Source organism: Aotus nancymaae, unplaced genomic scaffold (genome assembly GCF_030222135.1).
Source record: "Aotus nancymaae isolate 86718 unplaced genomic scaffold, 86718_ANA_hifiasm-v0.15.2.pri h1tg000158l, whole genome shotgun sequence".
NCBI classification, from domain to species: domain Eukaryota; kingdom Metazoa; phylum Chordata; class Mammalia; order Primates; family Aotidae; genus Aotus; species Aotus nancymaae.
Genome location: NW_026988573.1, coordinates 1,002,531 through 1,024,497, shown reverse-complemented (window position 1 = coordinate 1,024,497; position 21,967 = coordinate 1,002,531). Strand labels below are relative to the sequence as shown.

Sequence of the window (21,967 nt, the reverse complement as noted above, 5' to 3'; positions counted from 1 at the left end):
AGGATAAAATCTATTCAAAGTGTTCCTTGACCTGCAGCCAACAGACAATTAAGAGGCTTTCTTGGACTTGCAGGATATTGCAGATCCTGGGTTCCACATTTTTCCTTAATAGCTTCACCATTGTGTGAGCTCACTAAAAATGCTGTACCTCGGGTTCACATCTTATGACTCGAATGGGCCCCTTTAGACTCCTGGACCTGTGCGCTTGTTGGAAACTTTGAAGTAAAGCTGAGCAGGGAAATCTCTCCTCAGAAGCAGACAGCACCCTAGTTTTGGACATGGATCGTGGACCAAGACTTCTCTATCATCATGAAAGCCTTATGTGTCTTTCTGTTTTCCTCATGTTCTGCCCTAAGCTTGTCCTTTTCCCTGCAGGAAAACCCACGGCACCGTAATGAGTGGATGGCTTTAGCTCGAGCTTATGTTCTAGCACAAAACCAGAGTAATTGTTGGGTTTGCGGGCTAATGCCAAAAAAAGTCAGGAAATGATTCCCCTGGTGCCAGTGCCACTCCGCGTTCTTGATGAGAGTTACCCTGAAACTCCAAGGGAAGAAGAGAAAGTTATTGCTGAAATTCCAGACATCACTGCTACTTGCTTCCTACACTCACTAAAAATAACTCTAGCTTTTTCAATTGATAACTTGATCATTACCAAATATAAAAAGCCAATCCAAGGCTGGGGGCAGTGGCTCACGCCTATAATCCCAGCACTTTGGGAGGCCGACAGGTGGATCACCTGAAGTCAGGAGTTCGAGACCAGCCTGGCCAATATGGTGAAACCAAGCCTCCACTAAGAATACAAAAATTAGCCAGGCGTGGTGGTGGGTGCCTGTAATCCCAGCTACTCGGGAAACTGAAGCAACAGAATCATTTGAACCGGGGAGGTGGAGGTTGCGGTGAGCCGAGATGGCGCCATTGCACTCCAGCCTGGACAACAAGAGCGAAACTTCGTCTCAAAAAAAAAATCCAAGTGATACCAGCAAAAGGTATATTGTGCTTCCAGGCATCACGCACTCAAGATTTGGGAATTACTTATGTTGGTTCAAGTGATTGCTTGTATAATATAACTGGATTAAATCCAGTCGGGTCTCTTTTTACTAGATGTGGTTATACAACCTTACAACAGCTATAAAGGGGCCACAGAAAAGCAAATTTCCCACTGGACGTTGTTCAGGAGCTATGGATTTCTGGTCGAACAAGCCTGACTGATCCCTGCTCAAATGCAACCGGGCGGCTCTCTTTTCCAGTCCCTGAGGGTCTATATTGGGTCTGTGGAGAAGCTGCATATTTTGTTCTGCCTCCTCGTTGGTTTGGCTCTTGGTATTCGGCCTGGCTTGCTCCTGCCTTTCTAATAGCTTCCCCTGAAAATTCTCATGATAGCCCTTATGGTCCGAGGCCAAAATGATCAATAACTGAAATTAGCACTAGCCTTGAAATAGACGAAGATAAGCTAGTTTCTACTGAGGAAAGATTCCAGTGGGGTTCCTGGGGACGAACTCTTGGTGGTAGTGAGGTACCAGTTGTGCAGAATTTAAAGCTGATTCGTAAATTGGGAAAAATCTTGAATGTTGTAATCAATCAGACCTCCTGGGGTTTTAGACGGGTAGAAGCTACTCTCAGAAAGGCAGATGACAGGGCCGGGCACGGTGGCTCACGCCTGTAATCCCAACACTTTGGGAGGCTGCGGCGGGTAGATCTCTTGAGGCCAGGAGTTGGAGACCAGCCTGGGCAATTATTTTGTAATTTTTGTAAAAATATCAAAATTAGCCAGGCGTGGTGGCTCATGCCTGTAATCCCAGCTACTTGGGAGGCTGAGGCGGGGGAATCGCTATAACCCAGGAGGCAGTGGTTGCAGTGAGCCAAGATCACCCCATTGCACTCCAGCCTGGGCAAGAGAGTAAGACTCCATCTAAAAAAAAAAGAGAGAGAGAGAAAAGTAAGGTAGATGACAACACGCCTATTCAACAAAAACACTTAACGACTTAATGGAACATCACGCAGCCTTAGACCTTCTCTATCGTCGTGAAAGCCTTATGTGTTTTTTCTGTTTTCCTCATTTTCTGCCTTAACTCTGTCCTTTTCCCTACAGGAAAACCCATGGCACCATAATCAGTGGATTATGGCTCAAACTGGAAGCCCACCCAGGTTTGGTGTTAAACAAAACTGAAGGTCCTACTTATCTCTCACCTGATTTTGTTACTACAGGAAGCTTAATTTAAAACGTTCTGATACGGCTGTTTCCTTAGACACTGCTGCCAAATACATTAAAGGCATCTCTCAAGAGAAAGGAACCCACAATGTGTTGACGGGAGCCACTAACAGTCTGCAGGCATCCTAAGTGGTGGATGGCAAGCTTGGGTTTTCCGAGGACTTCTAATCTTTATATTTCTTCTAGTAGGTTTCCAAGTTATTATGGCTTGTATTACCAGTGGAACAATGAAAAATGAGTAGCTCTTTAAGTCAAGCTACTTTACAGGGATCCATGGTCCTTAATCCCTGTCATACTCCAAACGAGGACTGTGACCAGTTAGACCCGGACATTGTTGAATTGCCTGTATCATCTGAACCTTAATGTGACCAATTTGGTTCAGTTCATTTCATAAAAACTCTTACTAAGGAGTGTATGCCTTGGCATTTTGATAGTATCCTCTTGATAGTCATAATAATAGTCTCCCGTCACACTGTATCCTCTCAAGTCTTTTTTTTCTTTTTTTTTTTTTAGGTGGAGTTTCGCTCTTTTTTTTTTTTTTGAGACAGAGTCTCACTCCGTCACCAGGCGCCAGGCTGGAGTGCAGTGGTGCGACCTCGGCTCACTGCAACCTCTGCCTCCTGGGTTTAAGCAATTCTCCTGCCTCAGCCTCCCGAGTAGCTGGGATTACAGGCGCCCACCACCACTCCCAACTAACTTTTGTATTTTTAGTAGAGATGCGGTTTCACAATGTTGGTCAGGCTGGTCTCGAACTCCTGGCTTCAGGACACATGTTGTGTCTCCTTTAACGACCTCATGAGTTAGGACTTTTGTCCACATTTTACAGATGAGGACACTCAAATCCAGAAGGTGGAGACCCCTGCTGAAGTCCTGCAGCCAGTGTGGAACCCTGGTAGAGTGTGCGTCCCTGAAAGCAGAACAAGGACTTTGGGGCATGTCATTTGTTACAGATGATCCCAGGATGCCTGAGTGAGGACATGGGATGGTGAGCTCGGAGAAGGGAAGCCAGAGAGTGGCCTTGATGCGCGAGCTCTTTGGTGGGCACCTGGGCTCAGCCTCGGCTCAGTGTCCTGGTGTCCCACCTGGATGAGCTCCGCCTCCACAGTAGAGGGTTGTCCCTGGGCATTAATGCTCTTCTCTGCTGTCTGGTGCTGTCGTGCAAAGGAGGAAGCTGCCGTGGGGTTTGAGGTACCTGACGCCATCCCACCTGGGAGCAGGGGTCGTCGCTGTGGATCCCTTCTGTTGTAAACAAGGAAGCCGGTGCTCAGAGAGGGGAACAGTTGTGACTAAGGCCGCTCAGCCAGAGTGGTACAGCTGTGGTTCCTGTGGGCTGTCTCGGCAGAGAGCCTGAAGCCAATGCACCAGGAGCTTTCTAAGTAGAAAAACCCCAGCGCAGGCTGGGTGTGGTGGCTCACGCCTGTAACCCCGGCACTTTGGGAGGCTACGGAGGGTGGATCACGAGATCAGGAGATCAAGACCATCCTGGCCAACATGGTGAAACCTTGTCTCTACTAAAAAATACAAAAGTTAGCTGGGTGTGGCAGTGTGCGCCTGTATTCTCAGCTACTCAGGAGGCTGAGGAAAATTGCTTGAACCTGGGAGGTGGAAGCTGCAGTGAGCCGAGATCACGCCACTGCACTACAGCCTGGGCGACAGAGAGACTCTGTCTAAAAAAAAAAAAAAAAAAAAAAAATCAGGACAGCCAGGGAGCCAGGGGCTGCATCCTTTCTGCCTCCCTGGGGTCTTCGCATGCAGCCCCCTTGTGAGAGGCAGGTGGAAGTGGCCTCCTCGGGCCAGGCCAGCTCAGCCGGGAGGGCACCTGGTGCCTGAGAGGTAACCATAGTGCCTGGCCAAGCTCAGAGCAGTGGGCGGGGTGAGGTAGCTGCCTAGCACACCCAGGCCAGACACGGGTGCAGTAATCAACCAGCCACCATCAGTGTGCACCGAGGGCTGGAGAGCAAACCGTGTGTCATCTGCATCCGAGTCTCTGAGGTGGGGGCCACGTTTCCCCCACGCTCTGTGTGGAAAGTGGAAGAACCTCCTCCTGTTCAGTAGGTAGCAGTGCTGGGGTTGCAGCCAGGGCTGTCTGGCTTAAAGACAAGGCTCCCCATTCTCCTGGGAATGGGGAGCACTGAGCAGGGATGTCAGAGGCCAGGAGGCACCTGCACAGGTGCCCTGGGCTACCCCCACCCCCTCCCACACCGGCCACACCTGGCCCGGCCCCGATCTGGAACACTTCACGTCTGACAGCGTCTGCACACACACAGCTGAGACCAGCAGTCCATGAAACCCTGGCCCTTCCTGGGAGGCCGCTCTCTAATGTTTTCTATTTTGTTTAAAATCCCAGCCTACCCGACTAGGTCCACTGAGGGGTGTGCTGACAGAGGTCTGATAGAGGATTTATTTTTTGGGACAGGGTCTTGCTCTGTTGCCCAGGCTGGAGAGCAGTGGCACCATCATGGCTCACTGTAGCCTTGACCTCTTGGGCTCAAGCCATCCTCCTGCCTCAGCCTCCCAAGTAGCTAGAACCACAGGTGCGTGCCACCACACTCAGCTAATTTTTTGTAGAGATGGGGTCTCCCTATGTTACCCAGGCTTGTCTTGAAATCCTGGGCTCAAGCGATCCACCCACCTTGGCCTCCCAAAGTTCTAGAATTACAGGTGTGAGCCACCGTACTTGGCCTGACACCAGCATTTTTTTTTTTTTTTTTTTGAGGCAAAGTGTCACTCTGTTGCCCAGGTTGGAGTGTAGTGGCACCATATCAGCTCACTGCAACCTCTGCCTTCTGGGTTCAAGTGATTCTCCTGCCTCAGCCTCCCAAGTAGCTGGGACTACAGGCACATGGCATCATGCCCTGCTAATTTTTTTTTAATTTTAATTTTTAGTAGAGATGGAGTTTCACACTATGTGGCCATGCTGGGTCTCGAACTCCTGACCTCATGATCTGCCTGCCTTGGCCTCCCAAAGTGCTAGGATTACAGGCGTGAGCCACCATGCCCAGCCAACAGCAGCACTTTTAATGGCTGTGGCATGTTCCCTCCTCCAGGGACACCAGACCCCCTGCTCAAGGCTGGGGCGGGGGGGTGTGCCAGCCGGGGCTCTGAGATGGGCAGAAGTTGTAAGGGTTATCACTGAGTTTAAAATGAAGAAACTGAGGCCAGCACAAGAAGATCCAATGCAAATTTATTCAGCTCCTGGGTGAGGTTCTGCGGTCCGACAGGAGGGGCTGGAGAAGTCGCACAGACTCCTCTCAGACGTGGGGTTTTATAGGGAGTGGAGGCGTTCCGATTGGCTGTGGGAGAGCAGGACGTGGGCGCGGCAAGCTTGCTATTGGCAGGTAGGCAGGGTTTGAATGCTATTGGGTAGCTTTACCAGACTCGACTGCTATTGGGTAGCTTAACAAGACTCGACTGCTATTGGGTAGCTTTACAAGACTCGACTGCTATTGGGTAGCTTAACAAGACTCGACTGCTATTGGGTAGCTTTACAAGACTCGACTGCTATTGGGTAGCTTTACAAGGCTTGACTGCTGTTGGGTAGCTTTACAAGACTCGAATGCTATTGGGTAGATTTACAAGACTTCTTTTGCATTTTGGCGGGGTTCTTCAACGGCTGGCTAGGTGCCGAGTGCAGAAGTGGACATGGAGTAATGACGTGGTTTCCAGGAGCAGATGGGGCATGTCCGGGCTCCTGGAGAGGGAGGGGGTGTGGGCGTGTCCGAGCTCCCAGAGAGGGGGGTTGTGTCCGAGCTCCTGGCGAGGCGACCGGCCTTACAGAGGTGACTATCCGCGAACTTGAACTCTTTGTTCATGCCTCAAAACTTTTCCTGTTTTCCAGAAGTAGAGAAACTGAATCCAAGGGGGGTGTGCTGGGGTCTCAGTGCCAACTCACCCTCCAGGAAGAGAGTCCAGACCCCCCTCCAGGGGGGTCCCACTGCCAGGGGGAAAATGTCCATCCCCCTCGGCCCCTCCAAGGGTTTTGAATTTCAGGGCTGTGATATCATGCCATATATATATAGGTTTCCGTCCATGAGTCCTGGCTTATAACTCCCACAGCCGTTGTTATAATGTTGGGGTGTTTTAGGCCCAGGAGCAGCCTCAGAAAACAGAATATCTCTATCTCTGTGTCTCCCTCTCTCTGACCTTCCTCTGCTCTCCTTTCACCTGCTCCTTTTTCTCCCCAAGGCAAGAACCTTCCCATTCCTTTCTGTCTGGCCATAAATTCTCTGACCTACCTTGTCTGATTGGAGGTCACCAGAGTCCCATCTTAGGAGTCCTGCCCTAAGGTTCTTCTTCCAAGAAGAACCTGCACAGACAGGCCTGTGAGGTGTCCCGCTCCGTCAATGCCAGAGCATGCCCTGTCCATCCAGCCACCTTTCTGCACAAGTGTCCAAGCTTCAGTCACGCCTACCCCATCATCCAGTGAAGCCTCCATAAGATGCCCAACCCAAAGGACAGGGGTTGGGGGGCTTCCAGAGGGCTGACCACGTGGAGGTTCCTGGAGGGTGGCCACCCAGGGAGGGCCGGAAGCTTCGCACCCCTTCCCCCATACCTCACCCTACACATCTCTTCATCTGTATCCCTTGTAATATCTTTTATGATAAACCCATAAACATGTTTCCCTGAGTTCTGTGAGCTGCTCTAGCAAATTAATTGAACCCAAAGAGGAGGCTGTGGGAACCCCAGTTTGCAGCATGTGAGTCAGAAGCTCTGGAAGCCCAGATTTGTGTGTTTATTTTGGAGACAGAGTCTCACACTATCACCCAGGCATGATCTCGGCTCGCTGCAACCTCTGCCTCCCTGGTTCAGGCGATTCTCCTGGGAAGCCCAGATTTGTGATGATGTCTGTGGGAAGCAGGGGAGGGGACAGTCTCATGGGACTGAGACCTCAACCCGGGGGATCTGACGCTCAAACTAGAGGACACCCAGCTGGTGTCTGTTGCTTGGTGTGTGGGAAACCCCTACCCATTTGGTCACGGAAGTCTTCTGTGTTGACCATTATGAATAAGAGAAAAAGCCCTCTGAGTGTGTGTGTGTGTGTTAGCGTGTGTGTGAGTGTGTGTGTGTGAGTGTGTATGTGTGTGAGTGTGTGTGTATGTTTCCACTCCAGGGGAGAGCATCTCACCCACAGCCAGCAGTGGAAGCACCAACCTGGGTCCCAGCTTCAGTGGCTCAGTGCCTCCTCAAAAGATACTTAAGTGAGGCCGGGCACAGTGGCTCACACCTGTAATCCCAGCTTTTTGGGAGGCCTAGGTAGGTGGATCACCTGAGGTCAGGAGTTCAAGACCAGCCTGGCAAACATGGTGAAACCCCGTCTCTACTAAAAAAAAAAAAAATACAAAAATCAGCCAGGTGTGGTAGCACGCACCTGTAATCCCAGCTACTCAGGAGGCTGAGGTAGGAAAATCGCTTGAACCAGGAGGCGGATGTTGCAGTGAGCTGAGATTATACCACTGCACTCCAGCCTAGGCAAAAGAGTGAGACTCCGTCTCCAAAAAAAAAAAAAAAAACAAAACTTAAATAAAACAAAAAATTGATTGATTGATTGATTGATTTTTTAGACAGGGTCTCACTCTGTCACCCTGGCTCCAGCCTCGTGGCTTACCATGTTGCCCAGGCTGCTCTTGAACTCCTGGGCTCACATGATCCTCTGACCCTGGCCTTCCAAAGTGCTGGAATTACAGGCTTGAGCCACCATGCCTGGCCTTACGTAATATTTAATGAGAGTTTTCTTTAAGTCATATAGAGAAAGACAGAACTGGAAGACTGGCGGTGGCCCTTCTCCCCACTGCTCTTCTCCCCCTCTGCCTGGCTTGCATTTGCTCTTTCTGGTCCCTTGAACACTGCAAGTGTCTGCCTGCGTTCCTACTTCAGCCCACTTAACTCTCCGATGAGAAAGATGTCCAAACGCACCTACAGTGTTTTCTCCCATCTTCCTTTTACCTCCCTTGTCTTTGATTATCATACTTTTAAGTCATGGAGGTCTCTTGTCTTTCTTTACCTTTGCACCCAGCCCCTTCCAAGCCAGTGCTGTCTTTAGGCCAATTTTTTTCTCCTCTGGGGTGCAGAGGGGAGTGATGGAGAGACTGCTGGTTGGGCCAAGAGAGGGCTGTGGCCAGTAGGCAGAGCCACAGGGCTAGGTCAGCCCTGTCTTGGTTGCCTTAAAGCTTTATTAGAAAACAGTTCCCAGAGAGGCATCAGTGTCTGGAAGGCAGACCAGGGAACTCTGCAAACCTAAACTGGGTAAGGAAAATGAATCAGCAGATCCCAGACCAGGTCCCAGGGAGCCAGCGTTTGCAGCTAAAAGGCGGAAGCGTGACCTTTAAAACAGCACTCGCCAGCTCACAGGGCCGGTGCCAGGCACCCCCAGACTGAGAAAACAGGCCCTGCCTTTCAGGAACCTGTGGTCCTCTAGAGAAACCCCAAGGACACAGGTATTCACACCCCTGAGGGACCTGGGAGGCTGTGCCCAGGCACCAGGCGGCTCTGGATTTCCAACTTCCAGCTGCACCGTGACCTGGAGCGCACCCGGAGCCTCTCTGAGCCCGTCTTTGCCCGCGGTCTCTGTCTGGGTCCCCACCCCCCACCCCTTTGATGACTCTCTATTTTCCCTTAGAGCCTCTTCCTTTTGCCCTCCTGTCCCTCCCCTCCTGTACCCTGCCTAGGAGAGGTTTCGGCTATGAAAACCTTCTACCCCATGTGCCGGCAGACCTCTATTGAGCTGCAAGAGAGTCTCTCCTGAGGTCCCAGAGTCCCTGGGGTGGACAAGAGCAGCCCCTTCGTGGAAGGGAAAACGCGACTCCGACAGGCCGTGGGAAGAAAGTGTGGCCAACCCCATTTCACAGAAGAGGAGGCTCCAGGTAATTCTGAGAGCTACTCGCTGGTGTCCCCTCGCTGGGCAGGGGCGCCTGGCTCAGAGGCCGCGAGAAAAGGAGGACAGATCCTAAAGCGGACAGCAAGCGACGTCCAGCTGGTTCTCCCTTTCCGTGACTGCTTCAAAGCTCTTCCAAACACGAACTTTTCCCCACAAATCGCTTCATGTCTCCACCTGCACATCGCCCTGGGTCCCCGGACCTGCGCTTCTTGGCCCCCGAGCTGGGCCTGCTGCATCCCAGGCCAAGTCCTGGAAGCCAGGCCCAGGGTCCGCTCAGGCGCTTGGCCCCCGCAGGACCCGGTTCTAGAGACCCAGGGCGGGGCCTGCGGTATGTGGGCGGGGCCTGCGGTATGTGGGCGGGGCTACGGCTCCCTCTTCACCGTGTGACTTCAGCCGCGCCCGCGCCCTTCACCCGCCTGCCCAGCTCCAGGCTGCACCTGAGCCTCCACTCGCGCGGGTATCGCGGGCGTGCCCAGGCCAGCCGAGTCCGTTTTCCGCGCTGTGGTGCGCCCATCCGTCGGTCCTAACGCCGGTCCGGCGGCAAGGAGTAAGTCTGCATCCCACAGGGGCAGTCGCGCTCCCTCGGCCCCAACCAGACCCCGCCGCGCGGGGGAGAGAGGAGGAGGGCCTGAGCCCAGGAGGTGCACACCTCCGACCCAGGGTCCCGGGTCCCGACCCTGGACTGGGGTCGGCGGCGCTCGGGGATGGGCTCTGTATCCACGGGAGGCAGGGCGAGACGGGGCTTGGAGGCCCGGGTGGGGAAACTGAGGCCCCAGAGGAAGAGGGATAGGGCTTGCCGGACACTCCCGAGTGAGCAGCGGCCTAACCCCCAGGACCCCGGCCCTCCGCTCACTGTGGCCCGGGCTACGCCCAGCGCTTTAAAGCCGCTCCCGCGCACCCTCCACCCAGGCGCCGGGTGCCGTCCCCCATCCACTGAGACTGGGGGCAGGGGATGACTGGCCCAAAGTCACCGACAGCGGGTTGAGTCGCGTTCCCATCGTTCCCTGGAGAACCCGGGTCCAGCCTCCCAGAGAAGTGGACAGCGGCCACCTCACTCCTTTCCGGGAATCCTGGGCGCCCCTCCCCGTGCATCCTGAGCTGGGACTGCGTTCTCGCTGTGCCTCGGGGCTTGATTTCCAGCAAAGGGTGGACTGGCCCATGCGCCCCTCCCTCGTGCTGCTGTCCTGGCCTCTTGGCTGGAGGCCTCTGCTTATATCCGAGAATGGACCGAGGGAGGGAGACGCGGGAGCCAAGGCAGGGGCCGCCGCCTCCGTGGAGTGGGCCCCAGCCTCTCTCCGAAAGGACAGCTGGAAGCAACAGCTGAGCACCGAGCTGTGCGCCTCCCAGAGCTGCCAGAGCTGAGCCTGGGATCCAGCGGGACTAGCGTCCACATGACCCTGGTGGGCGACGGAGGGGAGGGCCGGGCTGTAGGGCTGGGGTCACCGTCTCCAGATAAAGAGAGTTCCTGGCGTGGCGCGGTGGCTCACGCCTGTAATCCCAGCACTTTGGGAGGCCGAGGCGGGGCATCACCTGAGGTCAAGAGTTTGAGACCAGCCTGGCCAACATGGTGAAACCCTGTCTCTACTAAAAATACAAAAATTGGCTGGACATGGTGGCTCATGCCTGTAACCCCAGCTACTCAGAGCCTGAGGCAGGAGAATCTCTTGAACCCAAGAGGTGGAGGTTGCAGTGAACCGAGACCACACCACTGCACTCCAGCCTGGGTGACAAGAGTGAAACTCTGTCTCAAAAAAAAAAAAAAAAAAAAAAAGGCGTTCCTTTGCAGGTGTTCCCAGGACCTCAGAGACCAGGCTTAGAGCCTGACACCCCCGGGAGGGGACAGCCTGATCCGCCAGGCCGGTGGGGCCTCTGCAGGTGCCCAGGCTCAGGTGCAGCCCCAGCGATGCATCGCCAGAGACTGGCCCTGGGTCTGGGGATCTGCCTGTTGGTGGGCACAAGCCTCAGTGTCCTGTGGTGAGTCTGCCCCACGGAGCTCTCCCTGTCTCTATCCCCACCCAGGACTCCCCCTGTCTCTGCAGGTCAACCCCAAAATCTTGATCTCCTCATAGGATTCCAGGTCCACCAACCCCTCCTGGCTCACCTGTTTCCTGACCCCAGCCCCAGTAAGACCCTGCTAGTGTCGCCTGCTTCTGAATTCTGCCTTGTACTGGCCTCCTGGCCTTTGACTTGCTCTTTTCTCTGCCTGGACCATCCATCAACCCATGTTGATAGGGGATCCCTGTTTTGGTCCCAAATTCACCCTCTGTGTCTGTCCTTCCACGAAGCTTGTGGGGCTGCCTCTCACCCTGCTGCTTATGTGTGAGGCCTGGCATCAAGAATATGCACTCCCTGGGAATGAATGCCTGCCTGCCAGGCCCTGTGACACATGCCAGAAATACCAGGAGGCTTTGTCCTTTGAGGTCAGCCAGACCTACAGAATCGCAGGAGACCTGCCTTCCTAATGCACCGTGGGAGACCCTCACTCCCAATGATGTGCATGAGGTGTGTTTTCAGCCTCTGGAGCAGAGTGGATCAACAGATTTTTTTCTTCACAGGGTGTATGTTGAAAACTGGCTACCGGTCTCCTATGTCCCCTATTATCTCCCCTGCCCAGAGATCTTGTAAGTATGGGTGGGGGTAGGAGAATTGGGAGCCCCGCGGGCTGCTCACAGTTGGGGAGACAGGGAGTATTTAAGTTCACTTCATCTGCTGATTCCTGGTTCATATTTCTGAGAAATGCAACAGTATTTACGTAATTTAAGGGCTGTGACAAACCTGAAGTGAAATTCCCATTTCGGTCTTCCAGCATCCTTGAGCCCCCTGCATGGTCTGACCTTCTACGTGTTGCACAGCTCTGAGCCTCACTTGCTGTGTCTGTAAAATGGGATGGTAGCAGCCCCTCCCTGGCCACTGGGAACATGGAGTGCAATGATGCCCATAAATAGCCTGCTGCTGCTCCCAGTGAACAGGGGGTGCTCGGCGCTTTTAGGACTCACCTTGTTGCTCACTTTTGTGTTCTGTGGATTCAAGGAACAAATGAACATGTGACCAAAGTCCTCCTCACCTAAGGAGTCTGACTTTTTTTTTTTTTAAGTCTCACTCTGTCGTCCTGGCTGCAGTGCAGTGGCACGATCTCGACTCACTGCAACCCCGCCTCCCTCCTTCTCCTGTCTCAGCCTCTGAGTAGCCGGGATTACAGCCACATGCCACCACACCTGGCTAATTTTTGTATTCTCACTTGAGACAGCGTTTCAACATGTTGGCCGGGCCGGTCTCGAACTCCTGACCTCAAGTGATCCGCCTGCCTTGGTCTTCCAGGGTGCTGGAATTATAGGCATGAGCCTATAATTGAGTCTGACTTTTTAACAGTTAAGACTGAAAAAATGGGTTGGGACAATGTCAGAGGAGCATCTGGACCCATGTTCTTTTGTTTTTCATGACAACTCAAGGAAAGTTAAACATCTGAATCACAGGCCACTAATTAACAGCAAGGAATATTTTATATTGTAAACATAGAATATAGTAAATTAGGAAGCCAGGAAGGAGAAAAGATAAAAGAAAAAGAAAACCCTGTCAGGTTCACCTGTCCAAAATTACACTCCACTTCCAAAGTTCGTTGTTTGCTTTGCTTGTTTGCTCTGCTTTCTAATTGAACAGGTTAGGCATTTACATGGTTCTAAATGCCAAATGGCTTCTTGCTTTGATAACAGTTGTGATCATACCGTTTTTGCAGTTTTTATCCTGTTTTCCCAGAATGAACTTTGTTTTCCAATGTATGTCCCATCATTTTTTTAAAAAATGAGATAAGGTTTCACTGTGTTGCCCAGTCTGGTCTCAGACTCCCGAGCTCAAGCGATCCTCCCGCCTCAGCCTCACAAAGTGCTGAGATCACAGGCGTGAGCTACCACATCTGTCCGGTCACCATCATCTTATTCCACCCAGGGGCTGGCACATAATTTTTGAGCCCCTCTCCCTTTCCCACCAGCAATTGCTGGGCATTTAGGTTGCTGTCAACTTCCCAGAGCTCTAAGTTAGTTTGTGATGAGCAGCATAAGCCTTTCTCCGTTTCAAAGATCATTTTGTTCCCACATGTTCCCTTAGTGGCTGGAGGATGTAGGTAGGTTCTGAGCCATCTCATCGGGTTGTTTCCAGATGGACCACAGCACATCAGTCACTCACGGATGTGCCCTACCGGAGCAGCCCAGCAGGGCCACCCTGAATTACACCTGGGCTACTGTTGGGAATACCAGGAGTTACAAAAACAAAAATGAACCTACTTGCTGGTTGAGAGAGGGAAAATGCTATCCTCTTTGGCATAAATTTTATTTATTTATTATGATATTGAGACAGAGTCTCACTCTGCTGCCCAGGCTGGAGTGCAGTGGCACAATCTTAGTTCACTGCAACCTCTGCCTCCCGGGTTCAAGCAATTATCATGCCTCAGCCACCTGAATAGCTGGGATTACAGGTGCACCAGCTAATTTTTGTGTTTTTAGTAGAAACAGGTTTCATCATGTTGTGCAGGCTGGTCTAAAACTCCTGACCTCCAGTGCTTCGCCCACCTTGGCCTCCCAAAGTGCTGGGATTGCAGGCGTGAACCACCACCCCCAGCCTTAATTTTTTTTTTTTTTAATTACTGGTGAGACTCATTTCCCTACGCCTTCCCATTGATTGAATGTCTTCTTGTGTGCAGCGCTTCCTCCCCACCTCCTGTGTTTGGTGCGTTTGTGGGTTATTTATCATCACCCTTGGCTGAGTAAAGCTACAACTTTTTTTTCTTTCCAGTTTGTCTATCTTGTGTGTGTGTGTGTGTGTGTGTGTGTGTGTGTGTGGTGGTGGGGGTGGGGGGTATAAAGTCTGGCTCTGTCACCCAGGCTGGAGTACAGTGGCACCATCACAGCTCACTACAGCCTTGACCTCCTGGGGTCAGTGATCTCACACCTCAGCCTCCTGAGCAGCTGGGACTACAGGTATGCACCACCACACCTCCTAATTTTTTTAATTTTGTTTGTAGAGACAGGGTCTCACTATGTTGCCCAGGCTGGTCTGGAACTCCTGGCCTCAAGGAATCCTCCCAACTTGCCTTTGCCGGGATTGCAGGCATGAGCCACCACACCAGCCTGCTTTTGTATTCTTGCGTGTAACTCTTCACTGCAGCTGGAGTGTGTCTGAGCTTGTGGAGAGGAGAGAGGTGCTCACTGCCAGGGAAGTGCAGAAGGCCGGGCTATTTGGTGCCTCTTCTAACTCCTGACCCCTTTTTGGAATCTCATGGCTTTCTGAGCGGGGCCCTGAAATATGCTTGCTTGTAGGAAACAAGGGCAGAGGGCCAATTTGACGAATTGACTTAAAAAAAAATTTGTTGATTCAAGAGTAGCAACTTGGCTGGGTGTGGTGGCTTATGCCTGTAATCCCGGCACTTTGGGAGGCCAAGGCCGGTGACTTACTTGAGGTCAGGAGTTTGAGACCAGCCTGGCCAACATGATGAAATCTCATCTCTAATAAAAATACAAAAATTATTGGAGTGTGGTGGCGGGCGCCTGTAATCCCAGCTACTTGGGAGGCTGAGGCAGGAGAATCACTTGAACTCAGGAGGGAGAGGTTTCAGTGAGCCAAGATTGTGCCACTGCACTCCAGGCTGGGCGACACAGAGCGACGCCATCTCAAAAAAAGAAAGAAAGAAAGAAAAAAGAAAGAAAGAAAAGAAAGAAAGAAAGGAAAAAAAGAAAGAAAGAAAATGAAAGAAGAATGAAAGAAAGGAAACTTGCAAGGGCCTGGCAGACTGTGTCATCAGTGGGTGGGTCCTTATGAGCTTCTGCCTGGGGACAGTTGGCCTCAGGTCTTTTCTTGCTGCTGCTGGCTGCGTGGCATTTCCCTTTTTTTTTTTTTTTTGAGACAGAGTCTTGCTCTGTGGCCAGGCTGGAGTGCAGTGGTGTGATCTTGGCTCACTCAACCTCCACGTCCTGGGTTCAAGCAATTCTCCTGCCTCAGCCTTCTGAGTAGCTGGGACTACAGGGACGCACCACCAGGCCCAGCTAATTTTTGTATTTTTAGTAGAAACGCGGTTTCACCATGTTAGCCAGGATGGTTTCAATCTCTTGACCTCAGGTGATCCACCCACCTTGGCTTCCCAAAGTGCTGGGATTACAGGCGTGAGGCACCAAGCCCGGCCGGCCTTTCCCCTCTCTGTGCCTGGCTCCCACCTGCTGGAAACACTCGAAGTGGATGGCTTTATTGTCCCCATTTTATGGATGAGGAAACTAAAGCTTGCAGGGTCAAATGTCTGGCTCCAGGTCCCTGGTCTAGTTGGTGGCAGAGCCAGAGGTGAACCCAGGGGTCTGACCCTGCAGCCCTGCCACCTCCTTCATGGACCCCCTTCTTTCTTCTCCACTCAGTTTGACCTTGACACTGACCTCATAGGCTGCCTGCCAAGACTTGGCCAGGATGCCTCGCCTCACTGAGCACTTGCTCCATGCTGGATATGGGCCAAGAGCCCCTTACACATCTTGTGTAATTTTCACCACACCGCTAGGGTTAAGGGTGGTTGCCCATTCTGCAGATGAAGAGAAGTGGCAGTCAGGGTTCCACTAGAGAAACAGAACCAGTAAGAGGAAGGCAGGTAGACAGGCCAACATACCTAGAAAAATTGACTTATGTGATGGTGAGGCTGGCTAGGAAGCTGAAACTCAGGCAGGAGCAGATGCCACAGCCCACAGGTGAAAGTTCTTCTTTTTTTTTTTTTTTTTGAGACAGGGTCTCACTTTGTGGGTGGCCCAGGCTGGAGTGCAGTGGTGTGATTATGGCTCACTACAGCCTCGACCTCCTGGGCTCAAACGATCCTCCTGCCTCAGCCTCCCAAGTAGCCAAGACCACAGGTGCACACCCCCACGCCCAGCTAATTTTTGTTGTTTTTGTAGAGACGAGGTCTTGCCTTGTGGCTCAGGCTGGCCTTGAACTCCTGGGCTCAAGTGATTCACCTGCCTCAGCCTCCCAAAGTGCTGGGACTACAGCTGTGAGCCACCAGGGCAGGTCACCAGTTCTGTTCTTAAGGCCTTTCAACCAATTGGGTCGGTCCCACCCAGGTGGTCTAGGATACTCTCTTTTACATAAAAGCAACTGATACAGAATGTTATCACATCTACAAAATACTTTCACAGACCAGCCTGGGCAACATAGCGAGACCCCATCTTTACAAAAAAATTTAAAAATTGCCGGGTGTGGTGGCTCACGCCTGTAATCCAAGCACTTTGGAGGCCAAGGCGGGCGGATCACCTGAGGTCGGGAGTTCAAGACCAGCCTGACCAACATGGTGAAATCCCATCTTTTTAAAATTAAAAAAAAAAAAAAAAAGAAATTAAAAATCAGCCATGGGTGCTAATGAGTGCCTGGCAGGTCCAGCCACTCAGGAGGCTAAGACAGGAAGACTGCTTGAACCCAGGAGGTCGAGGCTGCAGTGAGCGGTGATTGCCCCACTGCACTCCAGTCTGGGCAACAGAGGAGACCTGTCTCTTAAAAAAAAAGTTTCATGCAACACTTTGACTTGTTTGAGAAACCAGATACTACAGCCTAACCAAGTCAGCACACACCATTATAGTGGGCTCAGGTTAATCAGCTCACCCCTGGTCCCAGTCACCAGCCCTTTGCAGCTTCCCAAACCTCTCCGACAATGAGAGCGACATGGTTGGAAAAGAATCAGCCTTGGTACCAAGCGGCACTGGGTCTGAATCACTGCCCAGTCACTTACTCTCTCAATGACCTACAGACTACTTCTGTAGGGGTCCCCAGGTCCTCTGTAGAGTTGTGTGGGGCTGTGGGGGAAGGTCAGAGGGAGCCTGCATGGACCCTGGGTGCCCAGCCGAGGGGACTTCTGACTCCCTTCTTCCCGTGCTGAGTGTCTCTGTCCCCAGCCCCGTGGTGACGGCTCTTTCTTGCCTCTGCCCCAGCAACATGAAGCTGCACTACGAGAGGGAGAAGCCACTCCAGCCTGTGGCATGGTAAGGAGACTGACATTGCCCCTTCTGTGTATGAGGGTGTTGGCTCCCGCCTACCACTGGTCCTTCTTGGTTGCAGGTCACAATACCCCCAGCCCAAGCTGCTGGAGCACAGGTAGGTGTCATGGAGAGGCCTGACACGGCAGGGGGAGGGGCCAAAAGAGCTCTGATTTATAAGTTAGGGTGGTGGAGGTGCCAACATCAGGGTGGCCTTGGGGCCCACAGAGTTAGGGACTGTGGAAAGACACAGGGCTGGGGGCCAGGGACCTGGGCTGTGTGATCTTGGGCAGGATACCCAACTGCCCTGAGCTTTTTCTGTGCAGGTACATAATAGTACCTAGCTCACTGGAGGCTGGAGGAGCAGAGGAGAGGTATTTTTTTTTTGTTTGTTTGTTTTTTTGAGACGGAGTTTTGCTCTTGTTACCCAGGCTGGAGTGCAATGGTGCGATCTTGGCTCACCGCAACCTCCGCCTCCTGGGTTCAGGCCATTCTCCTGCCTCAGCCTCCTGAGTAGCTGGGATTACAGGCATGTGCCACCGTGCCCAGCTAATTTTTTGTATTTTTAGTAGAGACGGGGTTTCACTATGTTGACCAGGATGGTCTCGATCTCTTGACCTCGTGATCCACCCGCCTTGGCCTCCCAAAGTGCTGGGATTACAGGCGTGAGCCACCGCGCCCGGCCCCAGAGGAGAGGTATTGTAACATGTGCACCGTGCTTGCAATCAGCAGGGGCTCAGGCCGTTGTTTGTGACGATGTTGTCTGGGCCTTACTAATGACCCTCATTTATTAGGGGCTTGGCACACATGGAAAATGCCAGGCTCCTACTCGGTGTGCGTTAACTCCTGGTCCTCCCAACCCTGCTGGGAGGTGGCTATCACTATCCCCACTTTCCATATGAGGAAAGGGAGGCCCAGAGATTGGGATGAAGTGGCCCTGGGTCACACAGTGTGAGAGCCACAGAGGGGATGAGACTTAGGCTTTCACAGGGGAGGGTCTCAGTGCCCACGGCCCCACTGCTGCCAGGCCCACACAGCTGCTGACACTCACACCCTGGCTGGCGCCCATCGTCTCCGAGGGAACCTTCAACCCCGAGCTTCTGCAGCACATCTACCAGCCGCTGAACCTGACCATTGGGGTCACGGTGTTTGCCGTGGGGAAGTGAGTAGCGGGCGGGGGGAGGGGAGGGAGGCTCCCTGAGCCACAGGGGCTTACAGTCTAGGGAGGAGACCACTGTGCACACAGGACCCTGCTGGGCACCCGGGGGGCTCGGAACCAGGTGCCGAGCAGACAGAAAGTGCAGAGTAGGGTGCGATGGGGCTTCCTAGGGTAGGGGGTCTGGCCCTAGCATAGACAGGAGGTGGAGTCTAGGGGAGGGGACAGCAGGAGCCTTTGTCAGGAGGACCCCTTGCCCCTCCCTGTTTCATCTGGGCCCCTCCTCTGCCCTGGTCTCTCCCCTGACCCCACCTGGCCTTCCTTTAGGAGCGGCCACTTGGCAGCCCTGCTCTGGACCTTGGGGACTCCTTCCTGGGACTGCTGAGAGAGGGACCATGATGGGCCCCCAAGCCCTAAAGCGTGGCCAGATGATGAATGGCCCACTGGGGCAGGTGACCCCCTTGTCCAGTGAGATTTGGCCTGGGGGCGGGGCTGCATCAACCACACCCCGCTCCATGCCCCCAGCGTCTAGCACAACTCACCTCCCCTTGATTCCTCCACTCACCTGCTTCATGGCTGCTTTCTTCTCTGTGATCCTCAGTGTTCCTGCCTATAAAACAGGCAAGCTTTAAGGTAGCTTATGAAGATCAAAGATCATAAGAATTCTTAGAATGTTTCTGGGCACCTAGAAATTGCTCAATAAAAGTTCGCCTGGTCCAGGAGCATAAGAATCTCTACCAGGGACATGCTTACAACAGCTGTAAGAGGCTGGTACTAGCACCTTGGGAATTGGACAAATGAGAACCCAGAGGGTCAGAGCAGAGTGACATCTTGAGATGGGGAGCTGGGAAGTGGCCCCCAGCCCGGCTGACCCCAGCATACAGTGGGGACCCAGGCAGGCTGCTGGGGTAGCGGGGGATGACTGGGTTATCATCTCTAGGTACACTCACTTCGTCCAGTCCTTCCTGGAGTCAGCCGAGGAGTTCTTCATGCGTGGGTACCGGGTGCATTACTACATCTTCACTGACGATCCCGCAGCTGTTCCCCGGGTCCCACTGGGTCCCCACCGGCTCCTCAGCACCATCCCCATCCAGGGTCACTCCCACTGGGAGGAGATTTCCATGCGCCGGATGGAGACCATCAGCCAGCACATTGCCAAGAGGGCTCACCGGGAGGTGGACTACCTCTTCTGCCTTGATGTGGACATGGTGTTCCGGAACCCGTGGGGCCCTGAGACCTTGGGAGACCTGGTGGCTGCCATTCACCCCGGCTACTACGCCGTACCCCGCCAGCAGTTCCCCTACGAGCGCAGGCGTGTTTCCGCTGCCTTTGTGGCAGACAGCGAAGGAGACTTCTATTATGGTGGGGCGGTCTTCGGGGGGCAGGTGGCCAGGGTATATGAGTTTACCAGGAGCTGCCACATGGCCATCCTGGCGGACAAGGCCAATGGCATCATGGCAGCCTGGCAGGAGGAAAGTCACCTGAACCGTCACTTCATCTCAAACAAGCCGTCCAAGGTCCTGTCCCCTGAGTACCTCTGGGACGACAGGAAGCCCCAGCCACCCAGCCTGAAGCTGATCCGCTTTTCTACACTGGACAAGGATATCAGCTGCCTGAGGAGCTGACCGCAGAGCTGGGGCTGCCATGGATACAGACCCAAAGCCCTGCAGCCACCAGTGCTCCGCTCACGTGCAGACCAGCCCTGTCCCGCCTACCTCTGTCAGTCAGGCGAATTGAGCCGGACAATGGACATGTAAAGGCCACTGTGAACTGCAGAGGGCTGTGCACACAGTAGAACACAAGATCACACAGTAATGTGGCAGAAGAGCGATGGGGCGGGGAGGGGAGGCGCGGTTACAAAGCAGGGCTGGGAAGCTGGTCGCGTTCTGCAGCTGTGCCTTTGCAGGGCAGGCTGTGACGCCTCAGCCTGACTCAGAGTGCCTGAACCCCACTGCGCCAGCCCCCCGTTTATTGCATATTGCCCTTAACATTGCATTTCTAATACCCTAGGGTGAAGGCGCCCTAGACCCCTTTTCTCTGGTCACAGGGGTCCTAGGTCCCTTGATGTCCCATAGCCACATGTAGCCAATTCTTCGCTCAGGCCCCCAGAGCAAGCCTTTGAAATGGAGCGAGTCTCCCTCTGGTTTCCTGCACCCCCAGGTGAACCGCACTCTCAGGGGACTAGCCACCTCCTCCTTAAGAGGGTTTGGGGCAGTTTATAATAAAGGTGGTGTGTGCTCGACCCTAGCTAGGGTGGTTTTATTTTTTAATTATATTTTTTGAGACCGAGTTTCGCTCTGGTCACCCAGGCTGGAATCGCAGTGGTGCGATCTCAGCTTACTGCAACCTCCGCCTCCCGGGTTCAAGCGAGTCTTCTGCCTCAGCCTCCTGAGTAGTTGGGATTACAGGTGCCCATCACATCCAGCTAATTTTTGTATTTTAAGTAGAGACAGGGTTTCACCATGTTGGTCAGGCTGGTCTCAAACTCCTTACCTCAAGTGATCCACCCTCCTCAGCCTCCCAAAGTGCTGGGATTACAGGCTGGGAGCTGGGGACCCGAGGTAACAGCAGACTCTGAGGCCTGGGCAGCTGAGGAGAACCTCCCTCTCCACCCCCTTCACCCCACTTGCACCCAGCTTTATCCCTGGCACACCTTCCTGGGGTGGGAGTCACTGGCCCATTTTCAGTAGAGGAAACTGAGACTCTGAGAGGTCACCATAAGCTTACATGTGATGTGGCCCAGCTGTGGGTTTGAACCCAGGTCAGCTGCGTTCAAGGCTATGCCTGCATAGGGGTGAGAGGAGTGCACCTCTGAAGGTGAGTGCATTGTGGAGGAGGACACAGGGAGGGGTGGTGCTGGGAGGGGCTCTGAGAGAGGCAGGGGCTTGATGGGGTCCCTGGGTCGGGATGACCCCAGGAGCCTGGAGTTGGGGTATAGGGACCAGGTCACACAGCGTTCTGAATGCCAGGCAAGGAGGCAGGGGTCACTGCAGGTCTGTCCCAGCAGGAAGATCAATATAAATGGGGTCCAAGTGTGGGACTCAGGGGATACCTGGCCAGCGAGACCCCAACACAGGATGAGGCCTCTGATGACCAGCTCAGGGATGAGTGACTGGGAAGAGCCATGAAGTGGGGATCACCACGCACAGCAGGGCTTGGTCACTTAGAGCTGAGTGGCACGCAGTGCTGGTGCCTCGGCTCTGGTATTCAATTGGATGAAGCTGCGCACAGTGGCTCACGCCTGTAATCCCAACACTCTGGAAGGCCGAGGTGGGCAGATCACCTGAGGTCAGGAGTTTGAGACCAGCCTGGCCAACATGATGAAACCCCATCTCTACTGCAAATTCAAAAATTAGCCGGGCGCGGTGTCGTGCCCTGTAATCCCAGCTACTTGGGAGGCTGAGGCAGGAGAATCTCTTGAATCTGGGAGGTGGAGTTTGTAGTGAGCTGAGTTCTCACCACTGAACTCCAGCCTGGTCAACAAGAACCAGACTCTGTCTCAAAAAACAAAAATAAATAATAAAAAGGGACGAAATCAATGAGCCCTAATAACAGTGACTACCCCCAACACTCACTCAACCTCGGTTTGACCCCCTCCCCCCCAGGCTCCCTGGAGCTGCAACTTACACCACCTGGGGCTGCAGCTGGTGGCCCCGAGTGCTGTCAGGGAAGACAAGGAGGGAGGTGAGGAAGAGGAGAGGAAGGGGCGACCTGACTTTCTCCCTGCCCAGGCTGAGTCCGCT

The 21,967-nt window shown here is 53.3% G+C and overlaps 1 protein-coding gene across 4 annotated transcripts; it reads left to right on the top strand.

The window, feature by feature from the left end:
* Positions 1-9,497: 9,497 nt before the first annotated feature.
* On the top strand, positions 9,498-20,471 carry GBGT1 (globoside alpha-1,3-N-acetylgalactosaminyltransferase 1 (FORS blood group)). 4 transcript variants are annotated; one of them, XM_064371742.1, is made up of 8 exons: positions 9,551-9,630; positions 10,870-11,057; positions 11,639-11,704; positions 13,958-14,053; positions 17,024-17,074; positions 17,151-17,186; positions 18,096-18,230; positions 19,165-20,471. In XM_064371742.1, the coding sequence occupies exons 2-8, from the start codon at positions 10,987-10,989 to the stop codon at positions 19,847-19,849; spliced, it is 1,140 nt and encodes a 379-aa protein (XP_064227812.1). In that variant the 5' UTR covers positions 9,551-9,630; positions 10,870-10,986; the 3' UTR covers positions 19,850-20,471. The 4 variants fall into 4 exon arrangements, with proteins under 4 accessions (XP_064227814.1, XP_064227813.1, XP_064227812.1 ...); XM_064371744.1 differs by lacking the exon at positions 13,958-14,053 and having other exon boundaries at positions 9,498-9,630; XM_064371743.1 differs by lacking the exon at positions 13,958-14,053 and having other exon boundaries at positions 9,498-9,630; positions 16,988-17,074.
* Positions 20,472-21,967: the final 1,496 nt, after the last annotated feature.